Source organism: Pocillopora verrucosa, chromosome 11, assembly GCF_036669915.1.
Source record: "Pocillopora verrucosa isolate sample1 chromosome 11, ASM3666991v2, whole genome shotgun sequence".
Classification (NCBI taxonomy): domain Eukaryota; kingdom Metazoa; phylum Cnidaria; class Anthozoa; order Scleractinia; family Pocilloporidae; genus Pocillopora; species Pocillopora verrucosa.
In genome coordinates, this window is record NC_089322.1 from 7,903,317 (window position 1) to 7,917,933 (window position 14,617).

General features: G+C 38.4%; 4 protein-coding genes across 4 annotated transcripts; 3 read left to right on the top strand and 1 right to left on the bottom strand.

Annotated features, from left to right (window-relative positions):
- Positions 1 to 669: 669 nt before the first annotated feature.
- On the top strand, positions 670 to 7,182 carry LOC131789806 (calcium-independent phospholipase A2-gamma). The gene is made up of 6 exons (XM_059106982.2): positions 670 to 1,277; positions 2,038 to 2,304; positions 3,582 to 3,639; positions 4,353 to 4,544; positions 5,190 to 5,388; positions 5,624 to 7,182. The coding sequence occupies exons 1-6, from the start codon at positions 841 to 843 to the stop codon at positions 5,869 to 5,871; spliced, it is 1,401 nt and encodes a 466-aa protein (XP_058962965.2). The 5' UTR covers positions 670 to 840; the 3' UTR covers positions 5,872 to 7,182.
- A 2,226-nt stretch (positions 7,183 to 9,408) lies between these two features.
- LOC136284124 (uncharacterized) lies at positions 9,409 to 10,176 on the top strand. The gene has a single exon (XM_066173946.1). It carries the CDS (start codon positions 9,409 to 9,411, stop codon positions 10,174 to 10,176), a length of 768 nt encoding a protein of 255 aa, XP_066030043.1.
- An 837-nt stretch (positions 10,177 to 11,013) lies between these two features.
- LOC131789786 (paired mesoderm homeobox protein 1-like) lies at positions 11,014 to 12,527 on the top strand. Its single transcript, XM_059106956.2, is given in 4 exon segments — positions 11,014 to 11,203; positions 11,701 to 11,993; positions 12,227 to 12,475; positions 12,477 to 12,527. Coding segments are annotated over 4 exon segments (783 nt in total).
- Positions 12,528 to 12,961: 434 nt separating this feature from the next.
- On the bottom strand, positions 12,962 to 14,301 carry LOC131789785 (beta-3 adrenergic receptor-like). Its single transcript, XM_059106955.2, has one exon. It carries the CDS (start codon positions 14,299 to 14,301, stop codon positions 13,357 to 13,359), a length of 945 nt encoding a protein of 314 aa, XP_058962938.2. The 3' UTR covers positions 12,962 to 13,356.
- Positions 14,302 to 14,617: the final 316 nt, after the last annotated feature.

The window sequence follows — 14,617 nt, forward strand, 5'->3', positions numbered from 1 at the left end:
GCACATAGTGAACTTAAATTAGACCAATCGTTTATGGCCTGATAAAATGGGCTGAAAGGTAGAAATATTGTAAATAAAACTACTTGTTTTTACGCTGGATGCACGCGTTTGTTTTTTCTTGACTTAAAAACATAAGAGGCTTGTTTGAGATCGAGTTCAAACATATTCAAACTCCTTTCCCCCCCCCCCAACAAAAAAAAATTACTTGAAAGCATATCTTTTATGGATCAGGGAGGTTTTATCTCAGTCAAATGAATTACTTCGACTCGCCTCAGAAGGCGTGGATGAACTTATCGAAAATCAGATACTAAAGCAAAATAGATTTTGTTTTCACTAGATAAACTTAAAAATGACTTAGATGAAAATGATTCTTGCGTTTTTGCTTATTCTCGCTACGTCAGATTTTCGGGAATTAGATCAATTTTGTAGCATAAAATTAGCATTCCTCGTCTGCGAGACCATAATATAAGAGTCTGGCGAACTTTACCTTTTGTATGAGGGGCCAAAAAAAAAAAAAAAACTAAGGAAATTGTCAAGAATACAATTTGACTTTTTTTTTTGTGATATTAAAAAGAAGAGTAAAAATGAAGGATAAAGGGCTGGGAATGACAACATTCTTACAATCCGACAGAGTAGAGACTGGTAACAATCATCAAACATGGCGGACGAGAACCGGAATGATGGACTTTTTACGTAGCAGTCATAGTTTAACAATGTCTTCGATTATTGAAGCGAGAATCACAATGGATGATATTTTTTATTGGAATGAAAAGATTTTCCTTCTAGGACACATGTTGAAATTTGCGAGTTGTTCGTAAAAATGTGAAATACGCTGTAAATATGGCGGGACTTTCAAATCATGTTTTGCATGTTAAGAAAGCTGTTTCACTTTCGTTGCCTTTGAAATCAGGCGCGGCGTTTTACAGGACATTTCCATCAGCGACGGGAAAATATTCATCCTCTTATGTTCCTCTGAAAACGGTTGCAAGTATTCAAAATCGTACGCGATCCCTGGTACAAGCTTTACGATCTGCAAAAAATGAACAGTCGTGGTTGATTCGTTTGGAAGAGTTTAACGATCACATCCTTCGTTATCAAGGTGTCGGCAGGAGTCAAGCTATTCGAGAAGAAGCCATCAGCTTTCTGCTAAGTGTTAGAAAGAAGGGAAATAAAGAGGTTCGTAAGGAAGCGCAAAAAGCGCTGGCGTTACTGGGATGGGTGGATCCCGTCAAGGGAAGAGGAATCAAAGTGCTGTCGATCGATGGAGGTGGAGCAAGGTAATTTATGTTTGATCTCATGATGTGAGTGGGAGATGCAGCGGCGAAATGGTTAATGTAATGCTCTCTGGGCCGAGAGGTCTGGGTTCAAGACGTAGATGGGTCATTGTGTTGTCGGGCTAAACACTTTAATCTCGCAGTGCTTCTATCTACCCAGGAGTAGGAATGGGTACCAGCGAATTATCAGGGAAGCCTCGTGACATGTTGGGGGGTAACCTTGGGATGGACTGACATCCCATCCAGGGGGGAGTAGTGATACTTCTCGTTGCTTCAAGCCATGGAAACCAGGATAAGTACCGGCTGGATGGGCCACTTGGCTCATGTACAGACTTAAGTAACATTTAACCTTTTAACTTACATGTATATTGTGATCATCCGCATCAGTTCTAACCAGTTCTGTCAGGGATGGTTAGCGAATTTTTGTCATTTTTTTGTGGAAGTTATCTTGTCAGTCTTGTAGAAGTCTTCATCGCTTGACTATGGCGATGACCTTAGTTCATCAAAATGTCAGTCACTTTTGTGGGCAATGGTGCTATGTGAATGTATTTTTATAAAGTAGCATGCTCAAAGTGGGTAACGGGGCAGTTTTTTATAAATTTCTCATGAAATTTAGAAAGGATCAATGTTTGAGCAACTGATCACCTACTCCTCCCTTAACCCAACATTATTCTAAACTTGTCATCAGTTGAAGTATAGTTATTGTCAGCAGGTGTTTTCTCTGCCAAGCTATTCTATAGCAACATCATTGATTTCTCTATAGAGGCTTGATGGCGATTGAGATCTTGAAAAGAATTGAAGAAATGTGTAACAAGGAGGTTCATGAATTATTTGACTTTATCTGTGGAGCGTCAACAGGAGCCATTTTAGCATTTCTGATTGGTATCAAGAGAGTTCCACTGGAGGAGTGTGAGCACACTTATAAAAAGCTCAGCATGGATATATTTGAACAGAATTCTTTTATTGGAAAAGGAAAATTATTCCTGAATCATGCCTATTACGACACAGCAAAATTTGAACAGATTCTCAAGTAAGTTCGAGTATGTTTGAAATTTTAAGGTTCTAATAGCACAATCATGTGTATAACCTTGCTTCAATGTCAATGTTACACTTTACATGTTTGTTTTGTTTTTGTTTATTTGTTTGTTCGTTTCTATTGGGCCTATTATAAAAGATGTATTTTGCATTTCCTTAGAGCAACCTAATCTTGTGAAACTTGTTATCAAATGTGCTCAAAATTTGTCTCCAGATGCAGCCATTTTTGATCTTGCCAAGCAACTAGGTACCTGTTTCTTGAAGGTCCTGATAACTTAACAGGCCTAGAAAGCTGTTTGGTTTTCCTTTGAGATGGGGGTTTCAAAAGTTTTGAAAATTGTGCTATTAAACTATCAGCTAAAGAGAATGAATGGACTGGTAATGGTGTCAAAGCTTGCCTCTCTATTGAAATTTTGATTTCAAAATATGGCTTTGGGCCTGTCAAGTTACTGGAACTTTCAAGAAATGGGCCCCAAGTCACTCATGGTTTTTGTGATGACCAAAGGAGTCTTGGATATCTGTTATAGAACAAGGACCTACACAAAAAGGCATTCTAACCTCAAATAATGATTTGAGGGAATGATAAGAGATTTAGTCACTTATAAGCCCCCTGAGGTGCATTCTGCCATTTAAGTTAGCTTCAATCTGTAATTGTGCAGCCAATTTATCTCTTTAGAATCATTGAACATTGTTAGCAATAGATATTTCCTTGTGACGTTGATGAATACAACATGGCTTCAGGAATGTATCCTACCTCTTCTTTAGACAGAGGTAATACTCTACATGTATATTAGACACTGCGAGTTAATTCTAAGGGTGTATTGAGAGACTGTTACCAAACTATTTGGTGTTCAGTCTAAGTTCAAGACCCAGCAGGGTCATGGTGTTGTGTTCTTGGCCAAGACACTCTGCTCTCACATCACCTCTCTTCACCCTGTTGTATAAATGGGTGATAGCAAATTGTTAGAGAGGACTGGCTGGTGAGGGGAGGACTGAGTGAGAAGACTGGTGTGATGCTGGGGTGGGGTGGGGTAATGTTGCAATGGACCGGTATCCCATCTAGTGGAGAAGAGTGGAAATGATTCCAGTCTCGTCATGCTGTGGAACTGAGATAAGCTTCAGCTGGAAAGGCCTCTAAGCTTAAGTACAGACTTTATCTTTTTAAGTGAAAAAAGGGATGGATTTTATAAACAAAGGGGTCACTACAACTTTTTAAGTTCTAGAGTCAGTTGTCCAGTTTCACCAATTGGAGTAACTTTCTTTTGTGAATAGGAATGAAAGTGGAGATGAACGATTGATAGATTCAGCTAAAGACCCAACAACACCCAAGGTATAATTAACTGTCTGTTCTGTCTAAAATGAACATCCTAGCAATAAGAATTAGGCTTTCACCAGATGGAGGTGTCAAGCTCATAAACAGATATATGATTTAACTATGCAGATATATTTTGAAGTTTGAAGTTAATTTCTGTTCAAAGTAATTTTCAATTGAGCTTAGATGCTTTTTTTCCCTGTTTTCCTAGTACATGTGCATCAACAAAATACAAATCAAATAAACTTGAAATCAATTAACTTGAAGCAGGTATAATTTCAATGTTAGGGTGGCTCTGAATCATAGTTCTAGATTTTTCTCAAACTTTTAAATAGATCACTTTTGTCCTGTTCACCAGACTATCAAACTTGTTTTTGAATTAAAGAAGCTTTTAATTTGTATTTAAGATATCCCCCTGTAATAGAATATGATAGTTTTCATATCACTCTCAAGGGAACCCATAAAAATTGTGATAAAATTGTTTTCTCTAAAAAAGCTGATTGTCACTCAATATAGCAGCTATAATTTTTACTAAGAAAATACTGAGCACTTTCTTGCCAAAATCATGCCTGCTATGCAGGTTACAAAGCACAGAGATTACAACATCTACCAGAAAATAGGGAGAAGCTGGCAGAGGTGTTAGAGTTTCCAATTTTGGTCTTCGCTGTTGCCATAAATGTCCATCATGCTCCAACTTCCTTTAACAATTTGTTATTCCCTCAACTGTGCAGGTGGCAGCAGTATCTACAGTAGTCAACCATTCCTTACTGATGCCGTATGTCTTCAGTAACTACACACACCCTTATGGTTCCAGCTCTAAGTTTCCTCAGAGCTGTAAGTATAGGCTGTGGGAGGCACTCAGGGCATCCACTGCTGCTCCTGGCTACTTTGAGGAGTTCAAACTTGGAAATAACATCCACCAGGTTGGAAAATTTTTTTGCAAAATAAAGGATCAATGTATTTATTAGTTACAATCATAGAGAACTCCTTCTACATTGGTTTATTTAACAATTGGTTCATGCTTAGCCTGTGAATATCAAGGTATGCATGCATATGCAAAGTTTGAAGAGCACACATGTAGAGTAACAGTTGCTTGAGGCACAGCTGAGGGCAACTCCAGCTTCTTGGCACTCAGGTTAAAGTGAGAGAATTTGGAAAGCTAATATTTTTTTGACAGCCATGTGTTTCTGTGCTTCTTTGCTCCTTCTCTCCTGGCCTACCCCTCCCTGTGTTTTGTCCTTCTCTCTCTCTACTTTATTCCTCAGTCATCTTTCCTACCTTTTCCTTTCCTCCTTTCATAACTTTTCCCATCTCTTTCCATCCCAATCTCCCTCCTTTCCAAATTTTTCCATTTTTTTCTACTTCATCCTTCCCTACTCCTGCCCTCTTTCTTCCTTTTGTTCCTATTCCCCTTCTTTCCCATTATCTCCTTTCTCACCCATCTTTTCCCTCTCCTTCTCTTTCCTTTATTTCTCTCCATATCCCTCACTCCTCTCCTACATTCTCTCTCTTTTCTCCTACCCTACTAATGTCACCCATTTTCCTTCCAAAATGGGAATTTCCGATAGGATGGTGGACTCCTCACAAACAACCCTTGTGCAATAGCTGTCCATGAGGCTAGGCTACTCTGGCCAGACGAACCCTTTCAATGCATTGTGTCCCTTGGTACTGGCAAGTACAAGGGAAGGTCTGGCCCAAGCACTGAAGAGTTTAGCAGTCTGAAGGAAAAACTGTTAAAAGTTGTGGCTAGTGCAACAGATACAGAAGGTAAAGATTAAAAAACAGTTGTATATGATAGTGGGGTTGTTTTTTCTTTTTCTCTTTTGAAAACTTAAAGGAAAGTTCTCTTTTTGATAAAGAGGGTCAGCGTAATTCTGCAGTAGTGAAAATATAGAGGAGTTCTGAACTGTAATAACAGATTTTATTTAAAAAATACAGTGAGAAAAGTTTCTGAAAGTAATTTTAAAACTCTAAAATTTCTTCAACTTTTTTTAATTTTTAGCAATAGACACTGTTCTCAGTGACATACTGCCCAAGTCAGTCTACTTTCGGTTGAACCCAAACTTATCAACTAATGTACCCATGGATGAAGGCAGGATTGAAATGTTGGAACAAGTTCGGTTTGATGCCAGAAAACATTTGGAAAAAATTGACGAAACTTTAAAGACTTGTGCAAAAAATCTTCTTCAAGATAAGACTGTTCTAAATCGTGGAATGGACAGGTTTAGAAATTGGTATAGGACTACATGAGCAGACATTTTTGTTATGATCCTTTACACCCTAACATCAGTATGCATATTCTCCATTCTTTTTTTTATACATTTCCTAAGGTGTTGATAAGGAGAATTTGGTTAACAATCAAGAGCCTCTTGTTGGTGATCATTTTCTTTATTCTCATGACCTTAATGTGTGATTCAGGGATGATATTGTAAGGAGAAACTAGATGTTGGTCACTCTTAGCAGTCAAAGGGTGAAATAAGTTTTTTTAGTTCAAATTTACATGCACTCAGTTGCAAAAACAGTATTGTTTGATTTTGTTCATTTAATGCATCTTCCATGAAGGTGTGTTTGAAAATAAAAAAGACTGTTTTGAAGTGCTATGGAATGTAAATGTCGTGTACCTTGGTGCAAAACACCCTCAAGAAATAAGAAGGGGGGAAAGGAAACAACTAGGCTTAATTCCGAAGCTTGTTAATTTTCCTCTTATTCCATTTTTTTTCCTTTTCTCTTTTTCTTCTTTCTTTTTATCTAAAATTCAAAATCAAAATTTAAAACCCCGTTTTCTTTTTATGTGGAATGTCTCATAGTATGAGCTGCAGATCAACACAAACACTTTCTTGCATACATGGAATGACTTGTCATTTATTAATCACTAGTTGCAAGCACCCTGGCAATAGAGAAGCCTGAAAGATACTTTTTCCGTTGTGTACCCAAAGGTTAAGGCTCCTTGAGATTTTATTCTTCAGTTCTCTTACAAAGATTCTAAGGAAGAAGAGTTTCAGATCCAGCACTTTTTTAACAGGCTGAAAAGGTGAAAAAGACATGAATTTCCCTTGGGAAGTGTCAGGATTTTTGAACAAAAGGTTATTTGTATGTGATAAGGGGACTTTTTCATGGAAGGACGTTGCATGTTCAATTGAGAATTTGTGGTTGATCTGGCAATAAATTCAAGAGTGAGTCTCAAAGTTCATTGCTGTGTTTGTGACAGTAACACAGAAGCAAAGATGAGATTAGACATGGAAAGAAGTTTGAACAGACATTTGTAAGCTCATAGGAAGACACACACACCACAGATGAGTTGCTTCATCTAGCACACAGCCAGTTAGCCATCCGTGGACATTGTGGTCATGAAGAAATAAAGGGGATGTTTTCTGATTCCAAAGCTTTGCAGCTTAGGAAAGAAAAGGACTCTCACTGGAATAGAGAATGTGAGGAATTTGAATGGATGCCTGTGGATTTTTTGAAGATATCTCGTAAAGCTAGCTCTCTTCTCATAAAACATTTACTCTCAGGTTGGTGATTTAACCCTGTAACTTTCAAGATTTAAATGTTGATTCTCTGCACTGTCACCCCTACGTTTCCTATAATTTTACTTGTGAGAATTTCTTGTTAAATCCAACAATTTCCTGCAGCTGAATTTTTATTACTTCTCACCTTCATGCATGGAAATGTAATGACATTGTAAAGAGAAATTCATTTCTGGTTACTCATGGAATTAAAAGGGTTAATACAAATTATTTTTTCAAACGAATGACAACTTTGATTATACTACTACTGAAAATCTATTATCATCGTTATTATTATTGTTATTATTACTATTATCATTATTATTCCTTGCATGTGAAGTCAGTTTTGATTTGTCAAATAATACATTTACAGTTAATTTTCGTCAATGAGTTTAGGTGTGTCAGACTGCACAATAAGTGCAATGTGACGATACAAAATTATCTTTGAATTTCCACTTTGAATTTTCAGAGCTTTTTTTCAATGTTTTCATAGTTTTCAAGTCACCATCTCATGATACTTACATGTACATGTAAATATGATGAGAAATTTTTACAACCTGTTGTTTAGGACTTAAATTCAAGGTTACCACACGCTTCTCTGCTGCTTCATGGTCTTGTGAACGTAACTGTCTCTTTTGATGGTTGGGATTTTTACATTTCTCTCTTTCTCCTGCCATCAGAAACACCCCTTGCAACAAAGTAATATGCGTTATTTGGTTGAGCTGCTATGAAGGATTTTTTTAAGATAGAAGGAACACAGTTTATCCTTTTAATATTGTTAACTCTTCAGTGAAGGACAGGGAAGTGCTAGAAAAAAAAACAGTGTCGTTATCAGATATGTGATGCCAAAAAAAAAGATAACTGTGACATTCATGGATCAGAAATTTGTATTTTCAATAGTTTATAGTGTAAGTTAGTTATAACTCTTTACACCCTAACATCAGTATCCAAATTCTCAAAACTCTTTTCTACACATTTTATCTGTTACTGACAAGGAGAATTTGTTTAACAATCAGAGCTTCTCATGTTGGTGATCATTGCCTATTTTCTTATGATCTTATTGAATGATTTAGTGGTGATATTGTAAGGAGAAATTATATGCTGGTCACTGTTAGGGATTAAAGGGTTAAAATGTGTTGTTATTTTTGTGTACAGTTAGTCATCTGTTACCAAGGAGAATTCATATATTACCATTCAGATCATTAAGACTGATTTGGAGGAATAAAAATTTTTTTCATCAAAGGTCCATATCATGATATGTATTTATTTCATTAAACTGACAGGTGTAATTACAGAAAGGGTGTAGGTTTCTAAAGAACTGTGCTGCTGCATCAGTGTGGGTATTACAATCCTGGACAAGGAGAATTTGTTTAACAATCAAGAACTTTTTTCGTCTTACAGTAAATGGTTTGAACCCGGGGGTAACATGTAATAGTGTAGTTTGATCGCACGGGTGAGTGTAGTCCTGAGAAGGACTGTTGTCGGTAGTGGTGACTGACGTAACTTCACTAACGGATCCAAACCGACCAATCACGACTGACCCACGCCACTTGAGTCTTACAGCCAGTAACATCACGGGAAAACTGACCAATCAGTGTACACGAACCGGACTAAGTACATTCGACTGACAACAACCTTTCACTTGACTCTGATGATGACTTCCGCTCAGGTTGTCGAAACGTCAGTCACCACTACCGACAACAGTCCTTCTCAGGACTACACTCACCCGGAAGATCAAACTACACTATTTTTTCGTCTTGTCACGAGCGCGGGACAAAGAAAAAGTTCTGAGTCCCGATAAGGAATAGAATCTCCGACCTTCGGATTCCGCGCTCTGAAGGTCTGAGGTTCGATTCCTCATGGAATCTTGACTCTTTGTCAAGCGCTCGTGACAAGACGAAAAACATTTTTCTCTATTTCTTTATCAAGCTCAAAACTTACCATCTCTCTAATTCTAATCAAGAGCTTTTTTTCTTTGGTGGTCATATTTTTTTATTTTTGTGACTCTAATGTGCGATTCAGGGGTGATATTGTGAATTCGGCCGTGATTAGGGTGGTTCTATTTGATTTCCGTAAAGCGTTCGATCTTATTGATCACAACATCTTAGTGCGTAAACTCTTAGATTACGATATTCCGAACCACATATTATGTTGGATTGTTGACTTTTTATCGGATAGAAGACAGAGAGTTAAACTGGCCGAGGATTGCTTCTCCGAATGGCGTTACATTCCAGCTGGTGTCCCACAGGGGACCAAGCTTGGGCCATGGTTATTTTTAATAATGATTAATGATCTGAATGCAGGAGAAGCAGAGATGTGGAAATATGTGGATGATACCACAATTTCAGAGGTGATAGCTAAAGGCCAAGAGAGCTGTATTCAGCAAATGGTAGACGATCTCGCAATACAAGCAAGGGATGAAGGTTTTCAGTTAAACGAAAGGAAATGTAAAGAGCTTAGGATTAGCTTCGCAAAAAACGAACCAGAATTTGATCCTATCTGGGTTAATCGTCAGACCCTTGAGACTGTGAAAAGTATAAAATTATTAGGACTCAATATAAGTAGTGATTTAAAATGGAATGCCCATGTGTTAGAACTAGTTAGGAAGGCTTCTACAAGGCTATATTTTCTAAGACAGTTGAAGAGATCGCATGTCGCCACAAAAGAGCTTCTTCTATTTTACATTACATGCATTCGGTCTACTCTGGAGTACGGCAGCCCAGTTTTCCATCGCGCTTTACCAAGTTATTTAAGCGAAGACCTAGAAAGACTTCAAAAACGTGCTATGAAGATTATTTATCCCGAGCTTTCGTATGCCAAGGCTCTGGAAATATCTGGACTTTTAACGCTGTATGATAGAAGAGAGGCAATCGCAGCAAAGTTGTTCAATGAAATATGTGCAAATCAATCCCACAGTCTTCATAAACTACTTCCAAGCAAATACCAACCTGGCTACTATCTGAGAGAACAAAGAACATTTATTCGTCCGAGGTGTAAAACTGAAAGATGCAAGAATAGCTTACTCTTAAGTTACGTTTACCGTAGGTGATAATTAGATATTAATTTGTCTCTTATTTTACATAGGAATTCGACGCATGCTTGTAATTTTGTCATTCTGTAACAGTTTTTAATTAGGAAATTAATTAATTAGTTTTAATTTAGTAAGCTGGAAATTTCGCGTTTGTAAACCTTATCGCAATTCAGCTTTTGGCTGCAAGTTCTTAGGGTGAATAAACTATCTATCTATCTATCTATCTATCTGTCTATCTTTCCAACAATTCTATTGTAGGTGACGCTGGTGGGAAACAAGGCAAGAAGGAAAGCAATAAGCTTCACTCCGCGGCCAGACACGATGATTTCAATAAAACGAAATCTCTGCTCTTTCTTGAAATTTAATATAACTAATCGAAAGACAAGCGAGTCACATGCTAAGCTTGACGGATAACAGAGTCGCATCGATCAGACCATTTTCCTCCGGTTGTTCCGGTGACTCTGACCAGTACAATGTGCTCGACAATTTTTGTTAGATTTTGCTCAGCACGAAAAAGTGTAGACTTCGGTAATATTTAATTGCTGCATCGTAGGCTCCGATCAGGTGACAAGCCGAAATAATTTTTTTCCATTGTGTCGCCAAGCGCACCGTCAAAAAGCGGTGATCCAGTCAGCCATTTTGCCGCTTTGCTAGGAGCGGTACGAATCTCTGATCATTTCGGAAGTGTATAGTTAATGGTATTTACCGCTTACAAGTAAACAACTTTTTCGTTTGTCGCACCGCTTTGTTTTTTGTTGACTGACAGGTGTCAGTATATATGAGGCTTGATGTTACATGGGTTCCTCACTCCAACCGTGAAGCATTTCTTACAACGTGTCACTTAACTCAACTGTTATGGAGAGTCAGCACTTAAAACAAGCAGTATCCATTCTCGAGTCTGTGCAGTCGCGTGCAATGCTGTACAGTCTTTCAAACCGAGGCGTGTCCTCAGTGCCAGCGCCCTCACGGCCAGTGACTAATTTTTCCATCAGCAGGATCCTGGGTCTGGAGAACAGTGAAATACGTCAAGACACGCCTTCCAATGGTAAGTTACATTATATTTCACTCTACTTTATTTAAAAAAATTTAACCTAAAGGTAAACTTACCAGTTTAAATATGGTTTTAGTCTTTCCTTTATTCATTCAGTCTCCTGCTTAAAATTTATGGTCAAAACTCGGGCCAGGTAAGTCTCATTAAGATCGAAAGATCTCTACTTAATCTCGATGTCACTGATAGCATTGCTTGGAAGATAACTTGAAAAAAAGGTGTAATTCGTTTCGGCGTTTTTCACGGGAAAGGAGGCAAGTGAAATTCGTGATGGCGCGCTCAGGATGAGTCACGCTTCTGATTTCGTGCGAGACTCGTTTTCGTGCTCGCCTCGCCTCGCTTCGCGCCTGCCCACGTTCACTCATTTCTGTAAGCATCACTAGAGCGTAATAATGTTTGCATTAAAAACTTTTAAAAAAATTTCTGGAGTAATTTAGCTTGCCATGGTGTTCATTTAAGTTCATTTATTCATGTTTTTCTCCGTTTGTCAGCAGTATTCAACGAGCACCGTCACATCTCCATTCAGGCGCCGAGTACTGAACACAGCCGCAGCGACAACAGCTCACGATCATCTCCTAATTACAGTTCCAACAGCGATTGTGACAGCGAACACGATCAACTACCGACACCCTCCGAGAGAGTGGCGAAGAAAAAACGACAGCGCACGACCTTCTCACTGTTTGAAGTGTGGGAACTGGAACGAGTGTTCAAGCGGCAGCCATATTTGATGCCCGAAGACGAGAAAGATCTCATACAGAGCCTTGGGATCACGGCTAGAAGTCTGAGGGTATGTTGCATTTCGTCTTTTCTTCAAACTGTTTTACCGCAAACTTGAATTCTTCTCTGTGGAAGCTTTACCTACCTTGTAAGACTGAAAAGGAGGATCACTTTGAGATAAATTTATCAGTGGAAGAACTAGCTAGGTTTTTAATTGGAATCAGGTGATCGGATCAAGCTGTGAAGAATTTTATGTATTCTAAAAATACGGAATTAATATTCCTTTGTACTATTTCGTTTCAGTACTGGTTTCAGAACAGACGAGCAAAATCGCGAAGAGAAGGAAGAAAGGTTCTGTCCGAATGTCAGAGAAACTCGCTCGACCAGTTTGGAAGACTACCAAAGAAGACCTCGGTGCAGCCCCCTTCAAATCCCTGGATACAGGCTGAAAAGATGTCATACACCGAAGTAAACAAACACTCAGCAAAATTGAATACAAGGAGCGGACCGATCTTAGTAAATCATCGACACCTGTCCATCAAGTCTGATCAGCCGATGTGCCGTTCACCTTCGTTAGTACCCATGCTCCGTCCGTACCAGTTAAAAAGAAGACTCCTTGCGCCCACGAGACCATTATACAGTCGTGATTTCCATAGATACCAACCATATTAAGCCTCTTGTACAAGCAATGACTTTCTATTTGTTAAAAGATGTATTTTAGGTAAATGTTGATGTAAGGGGTGTAATCAAGGATATGATAGAACATTTTAGTGATATAGCGAAGAAACGAGAAATAAAATTTGGAGACTTTATTGGTGGTTTGCCTCTAAGTTTGGGTAAATAGATATTTGTGTAGTTTAATGGAACTTACTTTGTTTTATTTTCTTCAATTAAGCGTCAGTACACCGTCTGCTATGTTATCATTAATGCTCATGATCAGCAATATTTGAACTGCACTGAAAGAAGTGGCAGGTGGTTTCATTGCCACTATCTTCTTCAGAAACTACATATGCTAAAACAAGACAAAAACATCCGATGAATCCGTAAAAAATAATTACCAGATGAAAAGCACGAGTAAAATTAACTTTAAATTCCAAATGTCTTGGTAAATTAATTAAAATGGTTCTTTTAGTGTTCATAATTACTTTAAAGCTTTTCCATCTTGAAAAAGATACCTCGAATTTTTCAGTATGATATCGTTCCACTGTAAAGTTATAGCCACGTCGACCGTTATGTCCAATCTTCGTTTGAAAATATTGATTACAATACTCGGAGACGATTTTGTGATGGGAAGTAAAATGGACAAGAAAAAATATCTAACAGGCTGGCTCATTTCAAAAGCATCCAATGAATGGACGCTGGCTCATTTCAAATTCCTTATTTCTTGACCTGAAGAAAATTTATGTAATCGAGCAAAAAGGGCGTTGTAAAAATTATTTGCCAAAGATGTTTTTAAGTGTTCTTGATACTACACGCCTAATCTCGCGTATTTTCCAACAGTAAAGGAACGGATTGACAGACGAGTTGATAAAAATCAACGTAACTCCCAAAATGCGAGATAACTTGGTTGCCCTTTCTATTCCTCGTAAATGAATCACGATCAAAATGCAAAAAAATGGCAGATAACAGAGAACAAAAGCGAAGTAGACATACATCATGTTATACACAGAACGCCTATAACGCAAGATATTAAAACGTGCTGCCGTCCGAACCGTTTCTGTTTCACAGTTTGCTTGTATAGCTTGAAGTGGTGCAACGACTCCTCGTACAGTTTTATCATGGCGTTTGAGTGTTAGGTAAATCTTAAGGTAACAAAATGTTATTGTCGATAAGCACAACGCTAAACCACAGTTAGCGCTGATATTGTACATGGTACTGTCGTAAACGATGAGCGAAGTGCTAGCAAGGGTCCAAAGCCAAATGAACGAAAGAGATGCTATAATGTTTTTGACTTTCACCAGGTTGCGGTATCGTAAAGGAAAATGCAAGGCCAGGAATCGATCGATCGCTATTGCAGTAAGAAGGACTAAAGACATATTTGGCAAATAGAAGTTGCTCAGGTAAAACATCACACGGAGAATGCGCACAGCGTTTGCACAGCCACTGAGAGTTGCAAGAACAGTTGAAATGAACAATGGTTGCACAATAATTCCGACTCCCAAGTCGGCTAAAGCGAGGTTAAAAATGAATATCTTGAACACGGCATGGACTTGCGTCAAAGGAATCTTGCGTAACGCGGTTATAATAAGAACGTTGCCGATGATTGTTGCAACTGAAGAAACAGCGTTTATAGCAGTGTCAGCCAAGTACAAGGCAAGTGGAACTTCAGGGTCGAGATGAGGTGGTGCCTCTAAAATGATAGTGAAATTTTCTGCCATGGTGCGAAAACGTTGATTTCCAATTGTTCTTAACACTGAGATGGCCGCAGAGAGGTTTCTTCTCCCAAGAGACAGTTGTCAGTAGTTTAGTATTTCGTTGAGAGCCTTCTCGTGTATGAAGTAGTAGGAGTCTAACAAGGGTATTCATCACAAAAACTATATTTAAGCACCTGCCTGACTGAAACATGACTCAACATGTACATGTCATCACAAACAGCACATTACATGCAACTCACGTTCGTTCGCCCGGAAATGAGCATATGAAAGGGAACGGTTTTTCTCGAAAAGAAAAGTATCTCTGAAGCATTTGCGGTCT